This window comes from Xenopus tropicalis, chromosome 8 (assembly GCF_000004195.4).
Source record: "Xenopus tropicalis strain Nigerian chromosome 8, UCB_Xtro_10.0, whole genome shotgun sequence".
Lineage (NCBI taxonomy): Eukaryota > Metazoa > Chordata > Amphibia > Anura > Pipidae > Xenopus > Xenopus tropicalis.
The window spans coordinates 22,752,868-22,780,457 of record NC_030684.2 but is presented as its reverse complement, the minus strand read 5'-3'; the positions used below and the strand labels follow the sequence as shown (position 1 = coordinate 22,780,457).

The window sequence follows — 27,590 nt, the reverse complement described above, 5'->3', positions numbered from 1 at the left end:
CCCAGTAACATCATGGCAGGCTTAGCACCATAAAGCTCTGCATTGGGGAGGTCCATATTGGCCCATACCAGTATGCAGTCCACTCTTGGTGATGGTTTGTCAGCCTGAACCACACAACCAACCATGTCCCATGGTTCTTGACCCAATCCACATATCATTAAACGGATTCACAGATCATCATACTGGTTACTGATTGGTTGATTAGTCGTCCAGGCATTTGGTGGCTTACATTTGTGATCTAGCATTAGGTCAGGGACTCCCACAGCCCTTAATAATATATAATAAATAAATATTATTTTAGCAATTCTGCTAATTTCTAATAATACATGGACTTCAGAATGGCTTTTTAGGAATCTAGAAAAGCATCAGCCCAAATTTTACACTTAAAGGGGTTGTTCACCTTTATATTAACTTTTATTATGTTGTAGAGAGTTGTATACTGAGACAACATGCAACTGGTCTTAATTTTTTATTATTTGTGTTTTTTTTGTTTCGAACTATGTAGCTTTTTGTCCGGGAGCTCTCCAGTTTGGAATTTTAGCAGCTATCTGGTTGCTAAGGTGCAAATTACCCTAGCAACCAGCAAGTGGTTTGAATGAGAAACTGGAATATGAATAGGAGACAGCCTAAATAGAAAGCCGAGTAATACAAAGTAACAACAACAATACAATTGTAGCCTCAAAGAGCTACAAAAAAATAGTTTTTAGCTGCTGGGGTCCAGCGGCCAACATTTGAAAGCTGGATAAGGAAAGTCAATATTCAAAAACAATAAAAAATTAAGATCAACTGAAAAGTTGCTAAAAAAATGGTAATTCTATAACAAACTAAAAGTTAACTTAAATGTGAACCTTCCCTTTAATGGCTTTGAATCCACAACCCCCCCCCCCCTTCCCTTGCACTGCCGTGTACAGTCACGCAAGTGTCACATGTGACTTCCTTGACAGCTCCGGTAATCTACAATATCCTTTTACTTGTCAAAAATGATTTTTTTTTTGTTTGCGTGTCCTTGTGTGATGCGTCCTCTTGTAAAAGTGTGTCAATGTGAGCTGGCAGGCATGAAATAGACAAAATTATTCAAAATACCAATGTGTTTACAGGACTTCTAGATACAAAGCTCGCCAAAAAAATCCAATGTATTATAACATGACATCATTAAAAAAAGAAAAGCTTGTGGCGCAATACTTTATCTTGGTTTCTGGTTTACACTGCGCATTGCGGGGGAACCGCTTATATGATCTTCTTGATATGTTTGATACAGAGTGGTATAATGGCTCACAGGCAGAAACAGACACCATCTTTTCTGTTTGCTCACATGGGTAGCTGTAACCGATGAAAACTGTCAAATGAGAATGTCAAGAAAAAATGTCTTTGGGTAGATGAAATCATGGAAAATTCAAGTTCCATAGAATGTCCCATTCCTAGCAACTTTGCAATTGGTATTCATTAGTAATGTTTATTAGTTTATTATTTGTCTTCATCTGCCGCTACCCAAATAGGAATCACAAAAGGAGCCAAAAAAGTATTGCTCTGTGAGCTTACAATTTAATTAGTGTTACTTTTTATCCATTATCTTTATATTCAGTCGGTCTCCTATTCATATTCCATATTCTCATTCAAATTACTGCCTGGTATATAAGACCCTAGCAACCTGAAAGCTGCTGAAATATCTACCTGGAGAGTTGCTGAATAGAAAGAGAAATAACTGAAATCCTAATCCATTATTTTTGGGCAGGCCGAACCCCGAATTCTTTGTGAAACATTTGGCCCAATACCCTAATTTGCATATGGAAATTAGGTTACAGAAGGGTTAAACAGAAGCACGCTTAAGAATTTTTTACTTCTGTGCTTATGTAACCAAAGGTCACGTGATTTTAATTATTCAGATTCAGTTCGGCCAGACACTTGGATTCAGCCAAATCCTGCTAAAAAGGGCAGAATCTTTGCTGAATCCCGAACTGAATCATACAATCATAAACAACCCCTTTAGTCACAGATTTGCAAAAACAGCAGGATGATCATATTCTGTACAGAAGAATACAATAAAGAAACAGTTCTCTACGTTAGACTGGCCAACTGGGGCATTGTGAGAGATTCCTTTAGGTCCTGACCACAGTGGGCCTCGCTGCCCTTGGTTCCTTGGGTGGCAGGCTGCATACCGTAATAATATGCCAGCATAGATATTTCCCAGCACCATGCATGGTTCTGCAGTAACAGCCCCCTACATTTGCTCATAGCCTGTACAGAGAGATACCATAAAGCTATGGCAGCATAGGGATTCCCCTGTACTAAGCACAATTCAGCAGGAACAGCCCCCTACGTTTGCTCATAGCCTGTACAGAGAGGTAACCATGCCATAGAACTTCCCCTGTTGTAAAAATGTCCTTGATCTTATGGCATATACCAATCTGTGATTTGTTGTCCAGATTGCCCCCTAGTGCCTGTGCCAATGACTGTTTCCCTTAACTCGCCATATCAATTGTTTTTTGCTTCCCTGTTGATGGGTGCAGTTGGAATAATTTTGCCGTGTCCAGGCCAAGTTGTTTGACAATGAATTACCTAGTCATCAGGCTGTTGACAGAGACCTTGAAACTGCACAACGTTCTGCCCTCTTCACGTGCAAACATGACGGCAGGTTGGAAATTGTGACTGTCACGCTAATTGCATGACATGTGACAGGACTGACTTATCTTCCCAGCTTCTTCCTCCTTCTCCAGGTCCATCATTTAACACATGTGCGCTTGATGCTTCAATGCACAAGGTAGAGACCTATGTGGATCATATTGTTTGGAGCTGCACCCTAATAGCCAGATTAGGAGATGAATATTGATATGTTGCTGCACCCCTGCTTACTTCTGTTTATTTATTGGCCCACATCCTGCCCAATACCTGCATTATTTGTGGGTATGTGACCTATTGGAGGCACCATACTGTGCAATAGATATGCCCATATGGCTTTGAATCCACCCCCCCCCTTCTCCATAATTGCTCCATAATAGTAATGGAGCAATAGTGCATGGTTGCAATACAACTCCCTGCGTCCCACAGGGCAAAGCTGTCCAACTGAAGGCCCAGCGGGCACCGGACTTGGCCTTTCAAAACATTTTTACAGCCCCCAGTCTGCTCCATAGACTTCACTATATGATATTGTCATTGTGATTGAATCCGGCCCTCCAATATGCTGTATAAGATATAAATGGCTCACTACATTTAATTATATGGACAGTACTGCCATAGGGGTATATTTATCAAATGGGGGAAATGTTACTGCTCTCTGTTCACTTAAATGGTCTTATTAGGAGTAAAGGAGCTCTGTTTCACCCTTTGATAAATATGTGCAATAGTGTTGTGTATTTTGCTTTGCCTTTTGCATTTGTTCCCATGACTTGCCCTCTCCCCCTCCATCCTCTGTTCTCTAATCCAGCTTTACCATAAAGGCACAGGCCGGCACTAAGCAGCGCATTCAACAGGGATCCTAACGCAGTGCCGGAAGCTTGCGGGTTAAACACTTTGTGCAACAGAAAATGCAGAGCATCAGTACAATTATATTTTCCCGGGGATGAGCGGGATTGAATCTGCAAGCCAAACAGTTCATGTTTAAATCAGCCAATGTTGAGTTTTTTGGATTTTCAATTTTGAACACAACCTACCTAATGGCCAGATGCTCGCGGTTTTGGCTTTTGGAGGCTTAAAATGTTTGTCTCAAGAAATGTCCTTATGTATATATGTCCTTATGTATATATGTTCTGAAATATTCAGTGTCTGCTACCATCAGTAATTGAAAAGTAGCATTGGTACACTGATTTATTTTTTATAATACAGGTATGGGACCTATTATCCATAATGCTCAGGACCTGGGGTTTTCTGGATAAGAGGTATTTCTTTAATTTGGATCCATACCTTATATCTACTAAAAAGAATTTTAAACATGAAATAAGCCCGATGGCATGCAAATGATCAGCCAAAGCACAGATGGATACAAAGTATGGCCACCTTTCATTCAAACTGACACCCTAAATCACTAAAACAGAAGGAAGTGAAGAGCTTTTTCAGGGCTGGTGGGACAATGGGAATCCCAAGAATTTCCCCATTGTTATTTTAGTTAATGATGTTATAGAAAGAGGCCTTTGAATCCATAAAAACCTCTTGGAGGACCACATAAAACATTCTCTAGAGTGATGCTATAAAATGACATCTCTACAGAGTACTTACCTTCTCTATGTGTAGCTCCTAGAAAGAAGGGTAGCAGAAAACCTTTTGCTCTATGTTAGTGTTTCCCTGTAGAATTATTGGGAGAAATTCTCTTAGGCTCACATGTGTGTATAAGATTGCTACTGCTACTTTCTTTTTCTACAAAACTGCCCCCTAGATGCCTCAGCACAAGGGAGAGACACCCCCTGGAGCAATACTTTCATAGGCTAAAGTACAAATGTAAATAGTACTCAAGCCTCTGAAAGCACTGTACCATCAAAATGTAAATGGCAGAACCAACTCACTGCTCCCAGGCACCCAAGCCATGTTGGAATGTCTGGTGTTCAAGACTTCCTGTAGATAGAAAATGTCAGTATCAGTATATTCTTTGGAGACAATCACTGCAATGGCCAAAACCCAACTCACCCCCTTACAGCCTGTCCAGCCATACTGAATAATGAAGGAGAAGGCAGACCTGCAGTAAGGGAATAGATTCTCATATCACCCCAGGGTTATTGATTGGGTTGCAGAGAGATAAAATGTGCAGCACTACATATCAGTTTTATGGATATCATATAAAATATCTCATTATATATTTACCAAGGACAAAAACAGAAAAGTACACTTGATAGCAGGCAGAGCGCATTTCACTTGTGTCAGGGGAACTTCTTCTTCACCTCCAGACACTAAGTACTATCTAGCACTCAAACTCCATATTATACAGTAGCCCTCGTTGCTGTACCTAAGGCCCCTATTACCTTCTCCATATGGGCAAAGGCCCACCAGCCTCCTCCTGTTGCATGCAGGAATAAAGAAAGGTACAGTCCAGTACTTTAGACACATTATTTATACAGTGTACAAGGTAATTCCAATGAGGACTCATAGATACGCAACTACAAAGACATTAACCTTTGATTGACACTTCAATGCATGATGTGGGAAGCTTTCCAAAGGACTCAATGGCACTACTCCAACCTGCCCAAAAGAAAGTCACGATACTGAAGTTTGAATGAATTTCGAAACCTTCATACTCGTTGCAACAAATACGATTTTCTCACACAAATTGTCGTGCAAAGTAAGAAAAAGTTGCGCAAATTAACGAAAATATTGTAGAAAATACGCACATAGACTCAACCGTACATTGATGAATGTGCCCCATTGAATTGGTTTGTTTAATACCTGTATAATGGTATAGACAGAATAGTAGAGAACTAAAGGGTACAGGGGGCTCAAAAACGTCTGTTTCTTATGGTAATCTTTGCAGTTTCCTATTGTTCTAAAGAGATAGGTGAACATTATACATATACTACATATCAGTTTTATGGATATCATATAAAATATCTCATTATATATTTACCAAGGGCATTTTTTTTAATTAGGCTCTTTCTAATGTCAACAACAGTTGCATATAAAAAAATAAATAGTGAACATAATTAAGCTACACAGAAATAACAAAACCAGAAAAGTACACTTGATAGCAGGCAGAGCGCATTTCACTTGTGTCAGGGGAACTTCTTCTGCACCTCCAGACACTAAGTACTATCTAGCACTCAAACTCCATATTATACAGTAGCCCTCGTTGCTGTACCTAAGGCCCCCATTACCTTCTCCATATGGGCAAAGGCCCACCAGCCTCCTCCTGTTGCATGCAGGAATAAAGAAAGGTACCATCCAGTACTTTAGACACATTATTTATACAGTGTACAAGGTCATTCCAATGAGGACTACACAACTACGAAGACATTAACCTGTGATTTCTGGTAATATTTTGATACACTCGGCCTAACCACACCCAGACAGACCCAGTCACACCCCATTATGCCTAGACCATGCCTATAGTGTAATTTTATAGACCTTATATAAAATATGGCTTTACAACAATAACAAATTCCCATAGCCAAACTACACAAGGCCTGCACTATATGGTTGCTACACAGTCAGGTCACTATATTGAAGTGCATTGCTTTCTTGGCCAGTTTCTAACCAGCATACCAGGTTTTGTGACCCATAGACTACCCACAACTACCCCAGCATGGTGCAATGGTTGTAATTTGGACCTTTTGGCTCTACGTAGGGCCTGGGAATTCTTGTAGACTGGTTACAGGGATCCCTGTATGTATTTCCTGCTAAGGGCTAGTGGTAGCCCCTGGCAAATTAGATTTTTAAGTGAATGTGACAAAACTGCATACAGATATTACTTCAGTGGTACAATAAAGAGAATAGCAAAGCACAGACACATAGGGGACGATTCACTAATGTACGGAATGGTTGTACGGTACGGAATGTACGAAATCCGATCGTTTCTGATGATTGCAAATGTCTCGAAAATTCTCTTGTTTGAATACGAAAATTTTGTACTTACAATCCAAAAGTTCCAAAATGTTCGTATTGAAACGATCGTTTGGGAATGTTTTTATGGTAATCTTTGCAGTTTCCTATTGTTCTAAAGAGATAGGTGATATCACAGTCTGTGTGTTCAGATATTTCCTCTGACAAATATTATTTAGGCTTTTATCTCCGAAGAGGGATGTTCCTGAAGTTCCTATTTTGAAGTAGCTGTTGCAGTAATGCATTTGACTTAAAAAGACAGTGACTTTGCCCGCTTAAAGATATAGCTATATTAAACTAAAATCTTCATAAAGAAAAGGTCAAAACCAGGGCATAAATAAAGAGGGAGCATACCCTGTGAGGCAAGGACACCATCATGGGGCCTTATACTATTGAGTTTGCAGGGCCCTCCACCAATGGGATCCTAATTATTAGCCCTATGGTCAACTGGGCCCTAGGTGGTGGTCTGAGCAGTGTCGGACTGGCCCATCAGAATACCAGGAAAACTCCCGGTGGGCCCAGGTGTCAGTGGGCCATCCTACTCACCCAACCATTAGTCTTGAATGCCTGAATGTCTATACCATGGCCATTATTCTGTTCTATAAGAGAAGAAATGGAGGGAAGGATAGATGACAGTATGTAAAAAGAAGTAATTAAGAGACTAAAGAAAGTGAGTGAACAAAGGAGGGGAGAGTGGGCCCAAGGTCTAAGGTTTTCTGGTGGGCCCTGGGCACCCCAGTCCAACACTGGGTCTGAGCCAATCAGTGCCTGAATAAAAAAATAAGTCCATTGAATACATGGCCACACCTGATCTGCCCTAGACAATTATGCCTGCTCATAATTCACCCAAACCCTACCATCTCCCCAACAAGCCCATCCTTTTGTGACTTGCAAAAGGTAGCTTTTCCATCTCATGGCCCCTCTCTGCCTAACGGGCTGCTGGAGAGAGCTTGTGGACTGTTTTGGTGCTACGTAAAAGCAGGAAGTTCTCAGTATCTAATAGCCTCATTTTTTCTATTTACAGGGACTTTCTTCCCCGTGGGTCTGGCATTGTGACTCGAAGACCTCTAGTTTTGCAGCTGGTAAACAGCTCAACAGGTGAGATTATCTCATTGGCATGGTAGCGTTGTTGACAAATATACATGGCTTATAGTAATATGACTGGCTACAATAATCACATCATCACATTAATCCATAAGATACTGTGAACTGGCATTGGCCAACAATGGGTAGTCTCTTTGTACATCTCTGAATGTAAAAGATGGCCATACACAGCATGATACATGGGGGGAATACCTTAAATGGTTTATACAAGTGCATGGCTACCTTTCTATTGTTCTCTTTGTTGGGCCAACCAAGGACTGGAACAGCAGAATTGAAGAGATACCACTACTCTTCACTTTCTTTCCCCAAATGGAGGAAATTTTCCCTCAGGTCAGATAATGCTCGATTCACCAGGATTGAAGGATTATCAGTCTGAGGGACAGCACGACTGGTTATACATGCCCAGATGGTCGAGCAGTATAGTCAAAATGTGAGCATGTATGGCCAGGTATATTGTCTTGCTCATTCTGTAACATTGCAGCTGAATCTCTGGGTCATTTCCTTACAGAATATGGCGAGTTCCTGCACTGTAAGGGGAAGAAATTCACAGACTTTGATGAGATACGCCTGGAGATTGAGGCTGAAACTGATCGAGCCACTGGAACAAATAAGGGTATCTCCCCTGTGCCAATAAACCTGCGCGTCTATTCACCAAATGGTAAGATATTTTGGATTCATAGGTCCTTTCTGTTGCCTTCGTTTTCTCCTGATAACAATTCTGTTTGCTCGGTCTCCAGCAATTCTTTTTCCTTTGGTCTCCAGCCTTAATGCCTTAACTTTTTCTCCTCAGTGCTTAACCTGACTTTGGTAGACCTCCCAGGAATGACAAAGGTTCCAGTGGGTGACCAGCCAGTAGACATTGAATTCCAGATCCGTGATATGCTCATGCAATTTGTCACTAAGGAGAACTGTCTTGTTCTGGCTGTATCTCCAGCAAATTCTGACTTGGCAAACTCGGATGCCTTGAAAATAGCCAAAGAAGTAGATCCCAAGGGTATGTTTAATCATCTCTTTATGTGTTCTATAAATGGGTGTGTTTTACCATGTATAGTTGTATACATTTTATCCCATTTCTTTCTTAGGACTACGCACAATTGGTGTCATCACCAAACTAGACTTAATGGATGAGGGAACTGATGCAAGAGATGTTCTTGAGAACAAGCTGCTGCCTCTTCGAAGAGGTGAGGAACATGTCATCTCCTATGATCCTTACTTACTTGTCAGACAGTGGTATTTCCACTCTTTGGTGCTTGTATGGCAGGATCATTTACACACATTCTTATAGTATGGTTTGTTTCCTAGCCCTGTAACCAATATCATCTATATTCCACTGATCCACTGTAGAGAGATAATAATTCAGATTATAAACTAGCACTATGGAGAAAATAACCTCTATTATCTTGGTGCCTTGGACAGAGCAACAGTGGTGCAGAGTGTCAACTGCAGTAAGTACCATTGGGCTGGGTTGCTGATTTAATGCACATTCAAGACAAAGACATTTAGCAATAATACAGTGCCTGGTAAAGGTGATTGAGACAGAATGGGTATGGGCATAACTACAGTCTATGATGATTAATGGCCTTGAGATATGAGAGGCCCCATAGGCATAAATGGACTACATCTACCACCTAGAATGGGTGCTCAGAATGTAGTATTACCAGGGCTGATATTGTCTAGCCCAGTGCTGTCCAACTTCTACAGTGCCGAGGGCCGGAATTTCTCTAGCATACATGGTGGAGGGCCGCTAATGGAAGCCAGTTTTGACCACTCCCCTTTTTGAAACCACACCCACTTCAAACCACACCTATTTTATCACAATGGTGGTAGCACAGCAAAATCCCAAATGCTTGGTCCTTACTGTGGGGATATCAACCATCATTCATATGTGAAAGAATTATGTCATATTAAGATATACCCTTAAATTCCATATGCCTCCTCCTCCCCTGTGGATAGCAGAGCAACCCCCAGTACATAATTACACACCTTAGGGACCATTTAATGGCTATTTCCAACTGCTAACAAACTCCCACAACAAACCCCTGCCAGGTTCACCTCCCACAAGCAGCATAGGGCAAGCAGAGTATGGCACACACAGGCAGCACTCTGCCTGTCCTATGCTGTCTGTGTGTGCTATACTCTGCCTGTCCTACCCTGCCTGTGTGTGCCATACTCTGCCTTCCCTATGCTGCCTCTGTGTGTCATACTCTGCCTTCCCTACCCTGCCTGTGTGTTCCATACTCTGCCTTCCCTATGCTGCCTCTGTGTGCCATACTCTGCCTGCCCTACCCTGCCTGTATGTGCCATACTCTGCCTGCCCTACCCTGACTGTGTGTGCCATACCCTCCCTGACCTATGCTGGCTGTATGTGCCATACTCTGCCTACAGTACCTATGTCTGAGGTGTGAAGTGAACAATGGGAGTGATTACAGGCTGAGCCTGAGGTGTGAACACTGCAGGGGGTGAACAATGCAGGTATTAAAAGGTGTGAAAAACACAGGGGATTACATTTTTAAAACAATACAGAGGGATTACAGCTTGAATCTGAGGTGAGAACCATGCAGGGGGCCAGTTAATCTCAGTACTGATACCATTTAATGCTTACTCAAAGGTAAGGCATCAAAGCAGCCAGACAGGTGGGGGGCCACACAGAGGGGGGTCGCGGGCCGCATGCGGCCCGCGGGCCGCCAGTTGGACAGCACTGGTCTAGCCTAAGCAAAAAAATGCACCACAGGAGGCTTCTAATCAATCATTAAGTTAAGATGAATGTGTCCTCTGAAATCTGTTTACTAGGCAAACAATTATATTAGTGAATACTCATGTCATCCCCTTGTGCTTAATGGATGGTCTTTTGAAGGTTACATTGGGGTAGTGAACCGAAGCCAAAAAGACATTGATGGAAAGAAAGATATTCAAGCCGCCCTAGCAGCCGAGAGGAAGTTTTTCTTGTCTCACCCCTCCTACAGACATCTTGCTGACCGCATGGGAACACCCTATCTCCAAAAAGCTCTTAATCAGGTGACTGCAGTGTGCAAATATAAGGAGATACTATAGAAAATGATCTAGTACAGTACTTCAAGATTTCCTATGTAGTAGAATTATTGTTCACTGAGTCATATTTAGACATAAAAGTAAATGTAGACCAGTAACAGATTTGAAGCATCGATTTGGAGTGCTGGAGTCTTTTTCCCAGAATAGCTATATATGAAATTCCTTACAGTTCAGCACCACTAGTAAATTGAATATTTAGGTCAGGAACTAACTGTTTATTCCAGACAGTACTACCCATAATAATAACCAAAACCTCATTTAAACCCACATTGAAAAGCATTAAGAAAATCTTTAAAAAAATTCATGCTCAAGTCACCATTCGACAACGTGTACAATGTTGCCACACATGGGTGGCCAACTTTGCTGGCCAACCTGGAATCAGCATACCTAAGAGCAGACCCATTTAGGTTAATGAACCCTCTACACATACCATGGGGCATTATGAGTCAAGTTAGTAAACTGATTTTTGTTTTTCCCAGTTCATCCAAAACTCTTGTTTTTGGACCACGCATGTAGACTAGAAACTAGTGCATTATATAGAATGATTGGGCTCATGTGTAGCTGTCTTTATTGTGCAGAAAGACTCTGGACTGTGGGCTAACAGTCTAAGTAGGGTGCCTCCTATGCTAGAAGATTAAAGGGATGGCAAAGGCCACAAAAATCACATCAAGACCTTTATGATTCTGATTACAGTGGCTTTTACCTGCTCTTCCTTCTCCCTTCTATTTTGAACCCTTTCATGCTTTTTGCTCCACCTACAGCAACTGACCAATCATATTCGAGACACTCTTCCCGGATTGCGCAACAAGCTCCAGAGCCAACTTCTGTCCATAGAAAAGGAAGTGGAAGAGTACAAAAATTTCCGACCCGATGATCCAGCCCGTAAAACCAAGGCACTGCTTCTGTAAGTGATTACACCTATTTGGGATAGTTTGCTTGCTCTGGGGTTGGCACACTGGCATAATCAGAAGAAATCATCTTCAGTCTTATTGCTTTTGCTTCTCTCATTCTTCTCTTTAGAATGGTTCAGCAGTTTGCAGTTGACTTTGAGAAAAGAATTGAGGGTTCAGGGGATCAGATTGATACATATGAGCTGTCTGGAGGAGCCCGCATAAACCGGATTTTCCACGAGCGGTTCCCTTTTGAACTTGTCAAGGTAAATGCAGTTTGAAAATGCTAATGATATCAGCATACTCTCCTATATACACCTAAAAGTTGAGTTGAATAAATAGACCTGGTTCTGAAAATACTCCCCCACCGCCTGTTATTTTAATTAAGAAAATAGTTTTGTTATTTGTTGCTTAAAACAGAAACAACTATGAAACATAATTTTGGAACTTTCAGGCTCTTTGGAGCAATTGACCGAGGAAGAAAAGGTAATCCAATTACCAGTTCACAGATCAATACACTGCATAATAAACTCCTCCTTATCTGTATGGGGTCTGCTGCTGGGGGAAAAGGGATCATAATAAAGGTGGCCATACACATACCAATTACGATGGTTCATTCCCTCCATTGACATTCAGGGCTAAATTTTCAGATATGGAGGTAGAAACAGCAGGGATTCTACCCCTATCTAACGATTCAGCCCTAAACACAGATTTTACTTGGGTGCCTTTAACGTCACATGATCAAAAACTTTCATCCCATCCGATTGGTGAGACGACTGAAATCTTTGCAATATTGGTTGTCTCATTGATCCACCATACTCGCACCGAATATTGTACAAACAAGGTGGGAAACCTACTTTGCTTTGTGGCAAAACAGAAACTATGTATATTTGAAGGCTTTTCATGGGTGCTAATCTTGGTTGTGGGGTCTATTTGCCTGCAAACCTGACCAGTTTACCAATGCTGCCCTTTAAGGTCATATTGTTTAATGTCTGAGGAAAGACTCAGGGGACTATGTAGTAAAAAGGGTGAGTTTTCATTGGTCTAGTAACTCATTAGCACAATTTGTGTTGACAGCATAATTTAAGGAGAAGGAAAGGCTAATAAAGAGTTAATCTCAAGATGCAGGCATACCTTCAGTTGTCTCAGTAGTGCCCTTAAGTCTCCCCATATTTCTCCTGTTCAGATGATCAGAAGCCAAACAGGAAGAAAAAATGCTGAGCTGTGTAAAGAAAGTTCCCATAATGCCTCACTCCTGCACCAAAAGCAAGACTTGTGCACATGCTCAGTTATTTAGATTATGAGTCAGCTTCCTGCTGATTGTCTCAGATCCACATTCCTAAGGCAGAGGAAAATAGACACAACTAATCTTTTGACAGAGAACTCAGTGCAGCGTTTCTGTAAGTGCTTATGGCTGTAAGACCTTTAGATAAAGCTCACTTAGTTTTTACCTTTCTTTCTCCTTTAAAGCAAACATCTGAGAAGTCACTAAGTGGGGGAGATATTTTGCAGATATAAATAGAAAAAAAACCTCTTTCCTATTACACTATTTTCACAATCAACCCCAATATTATGCACCTTCCATTTTAATTTCATTTTTCTTCTGATGTAGATGGAGTTTGATGAGAAGGAACTAAGAAGAGAAATTAGCTATGCAATCAAGAACATTCATGGCATCAGGCATGTATAGGATGTGGTGACTCTGCTGTTAACTCTAGTTAGTGCTTGACCCTGTAGAATTAAGACTCACATGATTCCAGTTCACTAACCCCCGCTGGGCCTTTTAAAAAGAAGTGAGTGCAAGAAAGGACAACTTAACTGTATTCAGTGCAAAATGTTGTCTCCTATGTCATTTAAGCTAACTATTCCTGATATATATTGTTATTCCAGAGTAAAAAAACACAGAGAGAGAGCCATTAACCCCTGCCACCGCTAATTCAAGGTGTTGGGGGTCACAGGTGCATTCCCAAAAACTATAGTTACTCGCAACTGGATGTGGGTTCCTTCGGAACCTATCAACTATTTCTTAAGTCTTCACCCCAAAGACAATGGGGGGAGGGGGGTAATTTACTATGCCCCTAGGCATAGTAGCTAGTGCTCATGCAGAAAGCACTTCTGCCTAGAAACTAGCTGTGATCTGGGAAAAAACCTAATGGGCTTAGGACTGCATCCTGCCCAGGACTGGGGTGGGGGATACATTTTCGGTGGCCGTAGTGGGGCAGCAGGTGTGGTTCATCAGGGGTAGGAGAGGTCTGTGATAGGGGTAGGGGGGGCTTGCGATTGCAGGACCCAGTGGGCCCAGCACACCCCCTCCAATACTTATTCAAGGGGGTGGTCACAAGTCAATAAAACAGAACACAGAGAACAGTGGCAAATAATTTAGGCAGGGAGTCAGGGTGCAAAGTGCAAAAAAATGGTGGATTGTGTCTTTTCTTTGCATTTAGCACCCTGCCTTCCTGTTCATAAATGAGCTCTCATAATTTGGAAATAAAGAAAACTAGGACCTACCAAGTATAAATCATGAGTGTAGCAGTAGAGAACTGTGTGTAAGACTGGAAAGAATGTCACAAAAAAGGTATAAAACATACTCCATTATATTAGTGGGAACTGTCACTGGGTTCCCCTTAAATATTACACTATAAGGACATATCTTATAGTGTTTAATCTATCTATCTATCTATCTATCTATCTATCTATCTATCTATCTATCTATCTATCTATACAGGAAGCTGTTATAGTGATTCCTAAACAAATATGCAGTGGTTGAATTTCTGTCTAATAGCAAAGAATTCCTTCCTATGAAAGGGTCCATTTTTCCATTATATAAAGCTGCACTATACCATTTTGCATTAAATAAAAAAGAGCTATCCTTTAGCACCACTTCCATTACCTTTGTTGCAGTTTCTGCTTATGGCTGCCCCCGCCTCCCCTTTCTTTCTCTCTGTAGATCTATAGGTTCAGCCACTGGGAGAATAAGGCAGATGCTTGTCATTAAGCCTCCCACCCAAACCAAGCCCCCAGTTAAATCACAGCATCAGTCATCTAAGTGTTTCCCAGCATGCAGCCTCATGTTGGTATTTATAGCAGTAGCACAATCTGCTTAGCACATGCAAGAGGAGTAAATACCCACACACATACAGTAAATGACTTCTACAACGAAGATTTGTACTGTAACTCCCAGAAAGGAAAACGGCTGCTTGGGTTTGCTGGCAGTTGCAGTAAAACAACAAGGGTTGACAATTGGACATTTGATTTGCTATTTCTCTTTATTTATTTTTAATTTTTTTAAAGTCCCAGCCTTTGTTTTTTCTTAAAACCCACATTTTGGGTGTATTGTGCATGCCTCTTAGAATATACATACATATCAGTCTAAGCAACAAACATAACATTTATACCATCATTTGATATCAAGGATCCGCCTTACTATCAACCTGGCTTTTAACAACCAGTGGCACTACCTTACTAGCCAGCCTCTAATCCTCCAGCTTCTCCTTCCCTGCCACTTATGGTGGGTAACGCTATATTTTCCTTATCACCTGCCTTACCTCGTTGGGTATGTAGAACGGGGCTCTTCACACCTGACATGGCCTTCGAAACCATCGTCAAGAAGCAAATCAAGAAGATCAAAGAGCCGTGTTTGAAATGCGTGGACATGGTCATTTCCGAGCTAATCGGTACCGTTAGACAGTGCACCAAGAAGGTAACCCTTCTGGACTCAGGTCATGTCTGAGAACTGGAGGCTGAATATGTCAACCCCTTACCCCAAACTAGAGCATGAAATCGTCAACCCCCCTCTCCAACCAGTAAGGTACAGCCAATCAGAGAGTAGGTGCCTGACTTCTGATTGGCTGAGCTTTCTATAAAAGCATGTCCCTGACAACCCAGTCTCTTGGTTCTGTGCATGTAATGAACATCATAAAGTAGATCTCAAAGATAAAAGATTTTGGAGTGCATGTAAGAGTGTGTGTAATGATTTATTTTCAGATATCAAAGCAAGGCCTTGTCACCAGGTTAGGAACACAGAAAACTGGTTTTCAAATTTTTTCCTGATGTGATCCAGCTGGCAACAAACATCAAAAAACCTGATACAAATAGTAGTACTTACCCATCTCTGGTTAAAATGTAATAAAAAGGGCAAAGTTTGTAACCTGCCGCTACCAATACGGTGTTTCCTTTTAAACAGCTGAACAAGCTGATTGGTTGCTGCTAGACCTACATAACCCCTTACATCTCTCCATATCAAAGGGGGCCTTTTGTCACCTAACAATAAATATTAAGAACATTCTTATGTTCTGTATGTGGACTTATCCCTGCACCTATGAGTAGGCTGCATGTGGATTGAAGATATGATTCTTAAAGGGGGTGTACACCTGCTATATTCCTTATATTAGAAATATATTTGTATTTTGGAAGGGGAGAGAAGAAAGTAAAATATTCTACTTTTCACAGTCTTAGACTCTTAACAGGACTGGGTTGGAGCTCCTCACAAGCTCCCCAACATGCTCTTAGAGCAGCCTCCCATAATTTTGGATAGTGATTCGTCTGCCTTATACCCCCAATGTTTGGTCCTACAACACCTTCTAGAAGAAGGACAGGTCAGTGGAGATGATGATCCTTTCTTTGGTGACTTGCCCCCAGATCTCATCTCCAGTGCAGCCCAACCAGCCTCTCCTACCTGACCATACCCAGGCAAATCCCGATGACGAGTTCCTGGTCTTACCTATCATTTTTTGCCTCATGTATTTCTCTGTTTGTCTCTCTCACTTTCTTCCCCCCCACCCCGTATCTTTCTGTTTTCCTCCTATCTTCTCTGTCCTGTCTGCTTGTATTCCCCTCTTAATATTACCCCAACTTTCCCCACTCACCTTTTCTTCTTCTTTTTGTCTCACCTCTAACTCTGTGCTCCATTTTGTTCTCACTCTATACATTTTTCCCTTTCTCATCTTTTCTCATCCCTCCTTTGGCTGTCTGACCCCCTACCTTTCTGTCTGACTCCCCATTTCTCCTTTGTGCTTACAAACCCCTTTTGTCTTGGTGTCTGTCCCACCCACTTTGGGCTCCTCCCCTCCCCGACTCACACAGGACTGGACTTTTCACACCTGACCTCGCTTTTGAAGCCATAGTGAAAAAGCAGGTGCAAAAGCTGAAGGAGCCAAGTCTGAAGTGTGTAGAAATGGTAGCGAATGAGCTGACCTCCACCATCCAAAGGTGTAGTGAAAAGGTAAAAAAAAATACTATAAGTACAACTTATAGTAATACTATAGTTCAATATCAATTGTACAACCCCCCTCTGATATAAGTTTTTTTTAAATAACTAAAATCTCTAATCAAAAACATGGTGTAAAATCAACCTTAATTCAGTAGGATACAAACGCATCTGATAACTACCGGGGTGTTCATAAACAAGTATTCATCTCCTAGAATTGTTCTAGAACAGCGCTGATCAAGATTTTCATCACTGTGAGCAAATTATTTGATATCTCACATGTTTGGGTGTCAGACAATCATAAAGCAAGTCATATCAAGAAGTCTGTGATGACTTTGGACATGCTGGTGTCCATAAAAAGATTTGGAGGCCACATCAAGCCCATTGGAAAGCTCTGTTCTAGAAATTCAATGAATACCCAGAGACTACTCCTTGCAATTTACCCAATGGGACATGGGCACATCTGCTGGGCAAAGACTAGAGACATACAAAGACAGATCCATCATTGAACATGCCCCAGACTTTCAGCATAGGAATAAGGCAAGCACTTATGAAATCCATAATCACTTTAATAAAGGAAACATAGATTTTATCACAGGAACATAAGTCAAGTCTTACACTTAATCATAGACTGTTCCTCATATAATAGTGCCTATTTAGATTATTATAAATTAAAGATAAGAATGACAAATCTACCCTTTACTAGCAAAGGGCTATTCCTCCTCTGCCCACAATGCGTTAATCCACAGTTTCCTTCTTTTATTCCAAATTATTTGGGATTCAATTTGGGTTTGGCTTGCTGATCTATAGGAGCTTTTTTCAGGGTTAACAGATAGAAGGTCTGAATGCTGGAATGGGAAGAAGTGTGAATATTGTGTGATTGGAACCAAATTTACATCACTTACTCATATTAATTTGGAAAGATATGCTCGGCCAGCTCTAGGTCAATACCATAATTATGGTCCGATCCGTTTAACACAGTAAGGCTTTGTGTGACCAAGCATATCCTTCAAAGAGAAAATGACTTGATCAGATCCAATGCTGTCTAAATTCTGAATGAGACAGGGCTGGCATTATTAAACAAGTTGGTCAAATGATGAAACATAAGGGACTTAATGAATTCTTGGTACTTTTTTAGTGGGTCATTTCTACCCTATTCCATAAACTGCATTGGTGGGACAGACCTGAATTTGGATACCAAAAGTTAGTAAAGATTCACATTTTTCAAAACAACCGGAGTGCTGCTGTTTTCTTCATTCTTGAATTTATCTGCCCGGGCAGTGGGTACAGCGTGCACCTGGGGCTGCAAGAAGCTATTTTCACTGTGTAAGCACATGTTAACTGATTCTATCTGATACCAAAAGGTGTGGGACTTGCAATAATGTGGGTGTTGTTTGGGGCAGATTGGGGGTATGGCCTAAAGAGACCTGCTTTTTAATTTTCATATAATCGGTGGTGTTAATGCCAGGCCTGTGCTCATACAAAATGGAGGTGTCAGGTTCTGCATGCTGCATGTCCTTGTGCTCCCCTTGCTTGCGTATTGTGCTGGTTATGTGCTTATGTTTTGTGTTTCTCAGCTCTCAGGAACCTGTTTATGTCTGTGTAATCATATGAGTTTCCAGAGATTAAAACCAATTAATGGGAAAATACCATTACAGTCAGTTTAATCTCCTTTTGGATCCATTTAGTTCCCTTTACATATGAAATACAGGCTGGGCATGGGTTAATATGAATATGACATTGTAAATTATGAGTTATTGACTAAAAAAGCATTAAGTTAAGGGAAGTGAGCCTAATGATATTTCCATAGTTTTCTTTTCATTTTGTAGACATATGACATCCCACATGTCTATGTTTTGTCTCTGCTGGTTTTCTGAAAAGCAGTTTTGGAGACAAAATCAAAAGCAGTACAAGTATGGGACCTTAATCCAGAATGCTCGGGACCCGGGGTATTCCAAAAAGTTTACTAAAAAAAATATTTAAACATTAAATAAACCCAATAGGATTATTTTGCCTCCAATAAGGATTAATTATATCTTAGTTGGGATCAAGTACAAGGTACTGTTTTATTATTACAGAGAAAAAGAAAATACTGTACATTTAAAAAAAAAAAAATGATATTATTTGATTAAAATGGAGTCTAAAGGAAATGGCCATCCTGTAATTTGGAGCTTTCTGGATAATGGATCCCATACCTGTATTTCAATTGTGTGTCCACAATAAATTAGAATTATCTGATTGTAAGCCTTAGAGGGTTTCTATGACCATATAAAGGCACAAGGCTGCAGGCTAAGTTATACAGGGAACTCTGAGTATCACTCATGTATTATAAGGAATAATGTACCCCTTACTGTAAATGATAAGGATATTAGAAGTCACTGAGGGTTTCTGCGACCATATAAAGGCACAAGGCTGCAGGCTGAGTTATACAGGGAACTCTGACTATCACTCATGTATTATGAGGGATAATGTACCCCCTAATATAAATGATAAGGATATTAGAAGTCACTAAGGGTTTCTGTGACCATATAAAGGCACAAGGCTGCAGACTGAGTTTACAGGGAACTCGGAGTATCACTCATGCATTATAAGGAATAATGTTTCCCCTCTGTAAATCATAAGGATATTAGATATTAGTAGCACATTTATATGTGTTGCTGCAATATTTTAGCCACAGCTGATGTACAATACCCAGCAACCACTGACAGTGGGGCCTCTCCAGTAATAAATAAATCCGTAGGTTTATCCAATGGTCTAAGCTTGATAATTGGGCTTAAACCATTTGTTGCTTGGAGTAAATATACAATTAAAATTGTTTGTGTCTATTATAATCTTATTTTAGAGTCTGGAAGTAGTGTAGGGGATATCCTTTCTGCTCCTAAATTGTTCGTGCCCTTGTTTCCCCTATGAGTAGGAAACAGGAAGGATTATCACTATGGCAACTAAAGGCCCTGTCATCAAAGTCAGGAAATGAATGGAAATTATCTGAAAGCTTTTCATTATTTTCTCTTGATGGAGTTTGTGCAAATCTTTAGGATAACCTTTTTCTGGGTTTGTGCTTTTTTTTATAGAAACACAGGGTCAACTAAACTGTCACACTGAAAATAAAATGCTATAAAATGCTTTTGTGATGAAGGGAGTTCACACTAATTCTTTGCCTTAATTAACGCCAAGAATATGGTACAGAAGCCATTGGCAAAGTTCTATATGATAGAAAGGGCCAAGACCTTCAGTTTGACAAATTTAAGTTTCCAAGTTTCTGCAGTGGGCCCAAGTCAATAAATGAACCAACCTTTGCTTAGTTTGGCAAGCAAAGTGCCAATAAGGTGGCTACTGGGCAGGGGGCATGTTGTTGCATCCCTGGACATGCCAGCAAAGTATATTTTTGGGCTCAACTACCACCCAGTTCATGGCCTGCTTCTCACCTCCCACAGGAGCAGGAGAGTGGAGTCTGCTCTATAGTTAAGCCTCTAAGATTAGGTTAGTTAAACCCAGTTAGTTAATGTACCCAATCCTTCTTCCATGGGCATCCCACTCCTTACAAGCCTTTACTGTGCAGGAAGCTGCAAAGGAGAGGAAGGTGTATCATGGGCAAAAAAACCATGGCAATTTGTGCTAGTTTTTTTTTTTTTTTTACACGTTGCCCCTATAGTAAATGAGCCTTTAGATCTCTAACACATTACAACATTTACACAATTTCCACACTGTATCTACTTTCTTTCCCACAGCTTAGTCAGTACCCTCATCTGCGAGAGGAAATGGAACGAATAGTCACCACACACATCCGTGAAAGAGAGGGACGGACAAAGGACCAGGTAAAAATGTTTAGAGAAATTTCACAATAGCATAGTGTTTTTTCTTGCAATATGAGTTTTAAAGGGAAAGGTTGAGGGATGTGGCAGCTGTTGGTTTTTGTCACAGTTATGATGACATTCCAAGTACAAAGAGGCACCATACAGCTTTTGCTATTTGCCACAATATACATACTGCCAATACAGGCCTAGTACATGCACCTGGTCATGACAGAACATGGTTGCCTTAACCCAAGCTCTGCTTCTGGAGATCAGCTTTGGAGCCGCAGAGCTCCCAATTGGGGGTTTAGTTTTAATTTAATGCTCTAGGCATATCCAGATGTACTCCTGTAAGTCACTTAGGATGCTGTTTTATCCAAATAAAGGAACTGTATGATGAATAGCCATGGTTTGTTCAATAAACATCAGTTAATTCTGAGTACATTTTTTGAAGCATCCAGTCAAATATTCCATTCTGTTTCTTCTGCAGGTTATGCTCCTGATCGACATAGAGCTGTCCTATATGAACACAAACCATGAGGATTTCATTGGCTTTGCAAAGTAAGATACTTTGTTTTGGGGAAATTGTGTAGCTCAAACCAGTAGAAGTCAGAAAATGGGGAAGGTGACCATGAAGATATTATTGGAAATAAAGTTAGGATGTTATGTTGATAAAACCGGAAAGGGGTTAGAAACTGGGAAAGGCTGAACACATGAAGATACAAATATACAGGTAACAGCTGAGGTTTATAGACTCATAGCCACACTGATTTTGTGGGGCAAGGTTGTTGGTTGTGTATGCCCATTGTCAGTGTTGCCTTATGTGTGAGTTGAAGAGGGGCATTGCTTAAATTCAAATCTTCCAACATATAAACCTGGCCTGTCCCAGTATGTAGCCTCTTTAACACTTAAAGAATCTAAATCCCTTGCTCTGTCTTGGCAGCGCTCAACAAAGGAGCAGCCAAACAAACAAGAAGAAGGCATCTGGAAACCAAGTAAGTAAAAAGAGTTCCATTCAGCACCAAAAGGGCTTCATGAATCTCCACTACTCATCACATCCATAAATTAAGTCTTTGGGGGATGAGAGTAGAAACATGGAATTCAAAACAACCTAAATGCAAGCAATCCAACAAATGATGGTTAACAAGCATTATTTTACCGTGTGGAACTTGGTTCTTCAAGTCATACATGTGATTCTTGTAGGCCAGAAAAGCTTTGTCAGATGGCGAATTGAAGAGGAGTCGCAGCTCTTCTTCACCTGCTTTTCAGAAGACTCAGGGTCAGCCTGTGTATGGTCACCTTTATACAAGCTAAGGGAAACCAGACATTTATCTTTTAATATTCCCATCAAACAAATACCAAGGGAAAAAAGAAAAAACAACCCACACTATATGGTAGTCCCAAAAGATAACTTTTGATTAATGCTAGATAGATGTAAGGCCTAATTTAGTATTTTTGCCCAGTTTTCCAAGGTAATGGTATATCCCTAAAGAAGGGAGATTACTTATTCCAAGGCAGCCAGACTCCAGGCAACATGGGCATTAAAAGGCCTGGATTTAAAATGTGGAGTGATTTTGAATTTCATCACCACCATACTGCCACCAAGTAAAGGCCTCCCTCATTTACATAAAAGTATGTCCTCTACGTTCCCTCTATATTGTGCCTTGAGGCTCTTCTAGAATTGAGCCTCAACCTGTATACTGCACTGGATACAAAAAGATCAAGAAGATGGGCATTCCCAGAACACCCCTGACTTGCACATCATTGACAACATGCAAGCTAGGGAGCACCAAGGATGCTGAATAATGCATGCTTATGGCAGGTGGAAAATACAAGATTCCCTTTGCTTTTTTGCATCTTGTGCTGGATTTTTAATCTGACACAAAGTTCAGACCACAACTTGAACCATATGATAAAAGGAAACCTAATGATTAGTTTGTTAAGGCTTTTGTGGTGTGAAGGGGCAATATTAATATTTAAGCTACCTTCCATACAATTCCTGATCCTCATTTTCATAGTGATTGCCTATTGTTGATCCAGATTTATGTTTTCTGACAGAAAGTCCAGAGTTCATGATCAGTGGCAGAACCCAACATTAGTTTGTAGGTTATAGGGTCAGACTCTTCATATCATTACACTGCGGTCATCACTGTTCAGCGCCTGAAACTGCAGGCTTGGCAAGTGTGCGTATGATGGGTGTGTGTGAATTGGATTGGCATGTGGTGCACGGGCTAAGGGTTCTGCATCCCGCGCAGCTAGTAATATATATCCCTCTTCTTGTGCTCCTCTTTCTCCTCTTTGCTGCTGTTGCTATGGTAACCCTGTGCAGGATGAGATCCTGGTGAGTAGACAGGCAGCGGCTATACCCTTAATACACCATGGTGCATCTGGAAAGGCAGACCAAATGCCTCTAATGCTGCTGTATCAGAAAGACCTATACAATGCTTCTAATAGAAATATGGATAGCAAGCTTGTCCATTCCCATCACATGTCGATAATACGATTCAGCAATGGCTGGAGGGCTGGGGATTTTTGTCCCATTATGGTCCTATTATTACATTAACTTTACATGTTAAAATTATATACCAGACACTGTTTATTCAACATACTGACATAACACAAACATTTAGGTCACAGCTGGCTTTAGAGGGATGCAAAGACAGAATGGAGACAGTAGAACAAGATGGAGAGTTGGAGACAATAGGACAAGATGGAGACCATTGGAAAATATAGAGACATTAGGTCAAAATGGAAACAATAGAATAATATGGAGTATGGCAAGACAGGAACAGAGAAAAAGAGTAGGACAAAATGAACAGAGTAGGGCAAGGCTGAAGAAAGTAGGGCAACATGAAGAAAGTAGGGAAGATGGTTACAGTAAGGCAAGAGGGACAAAGTAGAGCATAATGGACACAGTAGGGCATGGTGCAGACAGCATGACAAAGTGGTGAATGATTGGGGTATAAGGCCATAAGCTTGGGAGTTCTGATTTATATAAATCAAGATATTTGGGCAGAGTCTGTTTTATGGGCGGCCCCATTACTTTTCAAGGCAACCCTAAGTAGAGTCCTTGTGAAGTGAAGTAAGTTTTGAATGAAGGTACATTCTGTTTGCAGTATATTCCATTACACATTAAATACACATGGTTTAGCTTATACTGTAAAATATCTGTGATGTTTACTAAAAGTGGTCCTATGGATTTCCCAGATGCACCATCTCTGTGCTCAGTAACCCGACCCTGTACTTCTTTTCCTCCTTATACCTCGTTCCTTTGCCAGCTGCAAACAGTGTGTGCAAGAGTTATGCTCCAGTCTTCTCAATGCACCATATTTCTTAGGGGGGAAATGCCCCTATGTGTCTTGCCAAAGGCATCATATTGTGGGGTAAGACTACTAGACTGAGACTACTGTTTTATTATGGACTATGATAAAATATCTCTTCATGCAAGGAATATGGCAATTCCTTACAGCATTTAAAAATACAAATATACAGAGGTGGAATGGTTTGTGCACACATTAAAAACTGTACTGTCTACAGGAAATGGACGGATGAGCTATACCCTCACAAGTATATTTAAGGAAGAATTATACTTACAAATAGTATAGGTTGCCTCCTCCTCCCCCCCACCAACATGTTTCCTTAAAATACTTGGCCTTGGTGGCCACTTTATTCATCCCTGACTGTATATGTTAAACCTCCTACTATTTTCTATTATGTGAATTAGGCATTTAACTAAGAGCTTGTGTGTACAAAACTCATAGTTCTGAGCAGATACAGCCCTGCATTATAAATATTTTAAAAGTGGGTCCATTTGCAATATGCATTGAAGATAAAACAACTGACAGTAGTTTCAATCAGTGGGAAGTGTAGTAGTCGGACACCCCTGAACTAATTTTCCCCAATTCATTTTCTAATGCATTTCCATTAGAAAATGAACGTCAAAGATGTCAAACTTTTTTAAAGTAAGACCTGCTTGAAGGTCCAGCCTTTGGCCAGGGCTACCCTTAAAGGTCCAAGCTTGGTCAGAGTGCCCTTAGCTCATAAAATGTGTACAGATATAGGAAACTATCATTGTATCAGTCATTCAGGTATAGTTCAGCGAGAGCGAATGCCCATTCTCCCCAGATATTCCTTACTTTTTACCCTGCCACTGCTCAAAGCCTCCATTATGGAGGCCACTCCACAGTTAGGCAAGTCAACAGTATTTAGAGCACTGGGGCCAATTACTTTGGTTACTCCATTGTGCTGTTATAGGACTGGAGAATGCTTCTTGCACACATTAAGCTGCTGTTCCATCTCACTTCTGTGTTTTACTAAAAGGGAGCGCTAGCCAGATGGCAGCACTGCTTTCTACCACTTTCATTCTACTGGGCTGCGGGAAAACCAAAAGATCGTCAGTTCCCACTTTGAAGTGAAAGGAGGTCAAGGCAAAGCTGCTTCTCTGCCATGTCTTTGCTTGGCCTCGCGTTGCACAAAATGGCAGTCATCTTGCTCTCTGGACTTGTGTGATTTGTGTCTGAAGTGTGTGTGCATGCGCCTCCTGTTCACGGCTTATCATCTTCCTCTACAAAAGGTCATATTCATGACATTTTTTTTTCTTTTACTTATTCCTCGTGTGGTCTCATAAATGTAATGTTTTGGGACCGGTGGTTTATTTCTGTAAGCCTTCCCATCAAAAGATGGGCTTTGTTCCAAACAAACCCTATTCCAGAAAAATATTGGCCGTTAAGTATTGTGAAACTATAACCCTTGTAACTCTCATTATGTTGAGCAAAGACTTTATCCATCCCTTGCCAAGTGCCTTTAACAGTGAGCAACTATAAATTTTCAATACATTTCTTTAACATAATGATGCCAAAATTCTATTTGTATCATTGCTTTCAAAGGCCGACATTAAATCAGTCTAACTTCCAACCACCGGTTCTTAGTTAAAGGAACACTAGACTTACAGTACATCTTGCAAGGATATGAAAAACCATGAAAGATATACAGTACATGCAAAAACGCTGCACGGTGTGGTCGCAGTTGGTATTGCAGTTCATGGCTTTCAGTTACCCCAGGGTACTCATTTTGTTTATCCATGCCAACTTCCTATTTTTGGATGTCACTTGGCATCCTTGTGACCAAGTAACACACGTAAAATGGCATCTTCTAAACCTACTTTACTGTAATGAGCACCTGTGATAGCACCAAAACATTTAATGGAAAAATTCATCATAATTCTTCATATGAGTGTAGTGTTCCTTTAAAAATGTGTATCATAATTCTTCATATGAGTGCAGTGTTCCTTTAAAAAATTAACATTACAAGAATAAACTGATTAAAATGATTACGTTGGCTGCTCAGGACAGCAGATTCTATAAGGCAGTAACTCCATTGGATCATGTGGGAGCTTCTCTTCCCAGTTCCTATGCAATAAAGAAGCCACCGTTTATGGCTAAACAGAAGACAATCCAATTGCTTGGCCTGGTTGTGGCCATCTTTTGCAAACAAATTGTAAAGATATTTTCATCATGTTCTGTAATGCTCCACTTTCTTTTGGACAGGTAATTCGCAAGGGCTGGCTGACCATCAACAACATTGGCATAATGAAAGGTGGTTCCAAAGAGTACTGGTTTGTACTGACTGCAGAAAACCTTTCCTGGTACAAAGATGATGAGGTATGTGCTTATGACTACTATTGACTTACTATATTTATTTAGTCTACCTATCCTGAAAACAGTATAAATCTCGAGTGCGTGGGATACTAACTTGCCCTTGTACTACCTCTAAAAAGCTGTGTGCCAGGGGGGCGGATCTTCCTCTGCGTAGTTCTACAAACTGTGAGGATGGGAGGATGAACCTGGCAGTCAAATCTAAGCATCGATCACAGTCTGTGCTACAAAGGAGGTCCCACCCACTCTAACACCCAATAGTTTAGTAGTGTTAGAGCTGGGGTGAACTGTTTTTCTTTTGACTTTCGAAGTTTGCCATACTTAAGGCTAATGTCTCATATTTCATTTTCTCTGCCAGGTTAAATACACCAGCAAAAAACACCAATCCATTGCCATTAAAGGACATGTAAATCCTACATTTGCCTACAATGTATATCAGTTGGGCACGTCTCCCCCACCCAAATGGCATCATTTGTACTGCATATATCCCCTCCACTTGCCAGCACCATCACATTTTCCTAAACCAAATAGCAGCTTTCTCCCGGTGGCCATTTTATCTCTGATACATAATCAGATACATTTAAATCTGCAAACAGCACACACACACACAGAGACCCTTATTCAGCGTACGTTTCATCAAGAATACAGGCTCACACAGGCAGAACTGTCTCTTATAAAAGTTCTGCTTTGTTTGAGCTGAGCTCAGGAGAGTTGGTTAGGAGAAAAACATTGAAGCAGACAGCTAGAGCTGAGTTTCTATGGGAACCAGCAATGCCATCTCTTTACTGGCTGCTAGACTGGGGGGCATGTTTCGTAATCTGAGTTTAGAACAACTGAGCATGCCCACAAGCCAACAGCCAAAGCAAATTCCTGAGGGAGGGGGCCGAGTGAGTTACAGGAGGAGAAGCAAATCTAATTGATTAAGGGGATGTTGCAGCCTTACTAATAACCTCTGGATAACCAGTGTGGCAGGTATTGAAAGATTTCAAAGAGGCTGTTCACTGATTTAATTTTTGTTTGTGGGGTTTACATGTCCTTTAACAAGGGAGAAATTTGGCCAGAAACCAGACGCCATGTTTTTAAAATCCACCCAGTGTGCCCACTGAAGATTGATGCTCTGCTTAGCAGTGCTGTTGGAACACAGGGTGGATGGGAACTGGTTGGTTTTATTGCTGGCAGATAAAATGCTACCTGTGACATTAGCCTTACAAGAAAGCATATACATATGCATGATTGCAGAGTTACATCACTGACATATCAAGGTGTATATAAAGAACAGAAAAAACAAAAAGATAACACTAAATAACCAGATTATTTAACCTATTGCCCTCATCTAAAAGAGAACTATCCTATATATATTATAGAGCCTTTCTACTGCAGT

At 40.8% G+C, this 27,590-nt stretch overlaps 1 protein-coding gene across 22 annotated transcripts in view; it reads left to right on the top strand.

Moving 5' to 3' along the window:
- Positions 1-27,590, top strand: part of dnm1 (dynamin 1) — a 58,353-nt gene that overhangs the window by 13,720 nt on the left and 17,043 nt on the right. For 13 of the 22 annotated variants that reach the window (XM_031890327.1, XM_031890325.1, XM_031890320.1 and 10 more), the window contains exons 2-15: positions 7,541-7,614; positions 8,129-8,278; positions 8,411-8,614; positions 8,703-8,801; positions 10,475-10,635; positions 11,430-11,572; positions 11,689-11,824; positions 13,171-13,238; positions 15,120-15,258; positions 20,493-20,579; positions 21,046-21,116; positions 21,499-21,550; positions 22,885-22,896; positions 26,102-26,215. In XM_031890327.1, the coding sequence (XP_031746187.1) occupies positions 7,541-7,614; positions 8,129-8,278; positions 8,411-8,614; positions 8,703-8,801; positions 10,475-10,635; positions 11,430-11,572; positions 11,689-11,824; positions 13,171-13,238; positions 15,120-15,258; positions 20,493-20,579; positions 21,046-21,116; positions 21,499-21,550; positions 22,885-22,896; positions 26,102-26,215 (1,510 nt within the window). Of the gene's footprint in view, positions 1-7,540; positions 7,615-8,128; positions 8,279-8,410; positions 8,615-8,702; positions 8,802-10,474; positions 10,636-11,429; positions 11,573-11,688; positions 11,825-13,170; positions 13,239-15,119; positions 15,259-16,640; positions 16,780-20,492; positions 20,580-21,045; positions 21,117-21,498; positions 21,551-22,884; positions 22,897-26,101; positions 26,216-27,590 lie in introns of all 22 variants that reach the window. The other 9 variants (XM_031890322.1, XM_031890319.1, XM_031890333.1 and 6 more) reach the window with 3 other exon arrangements.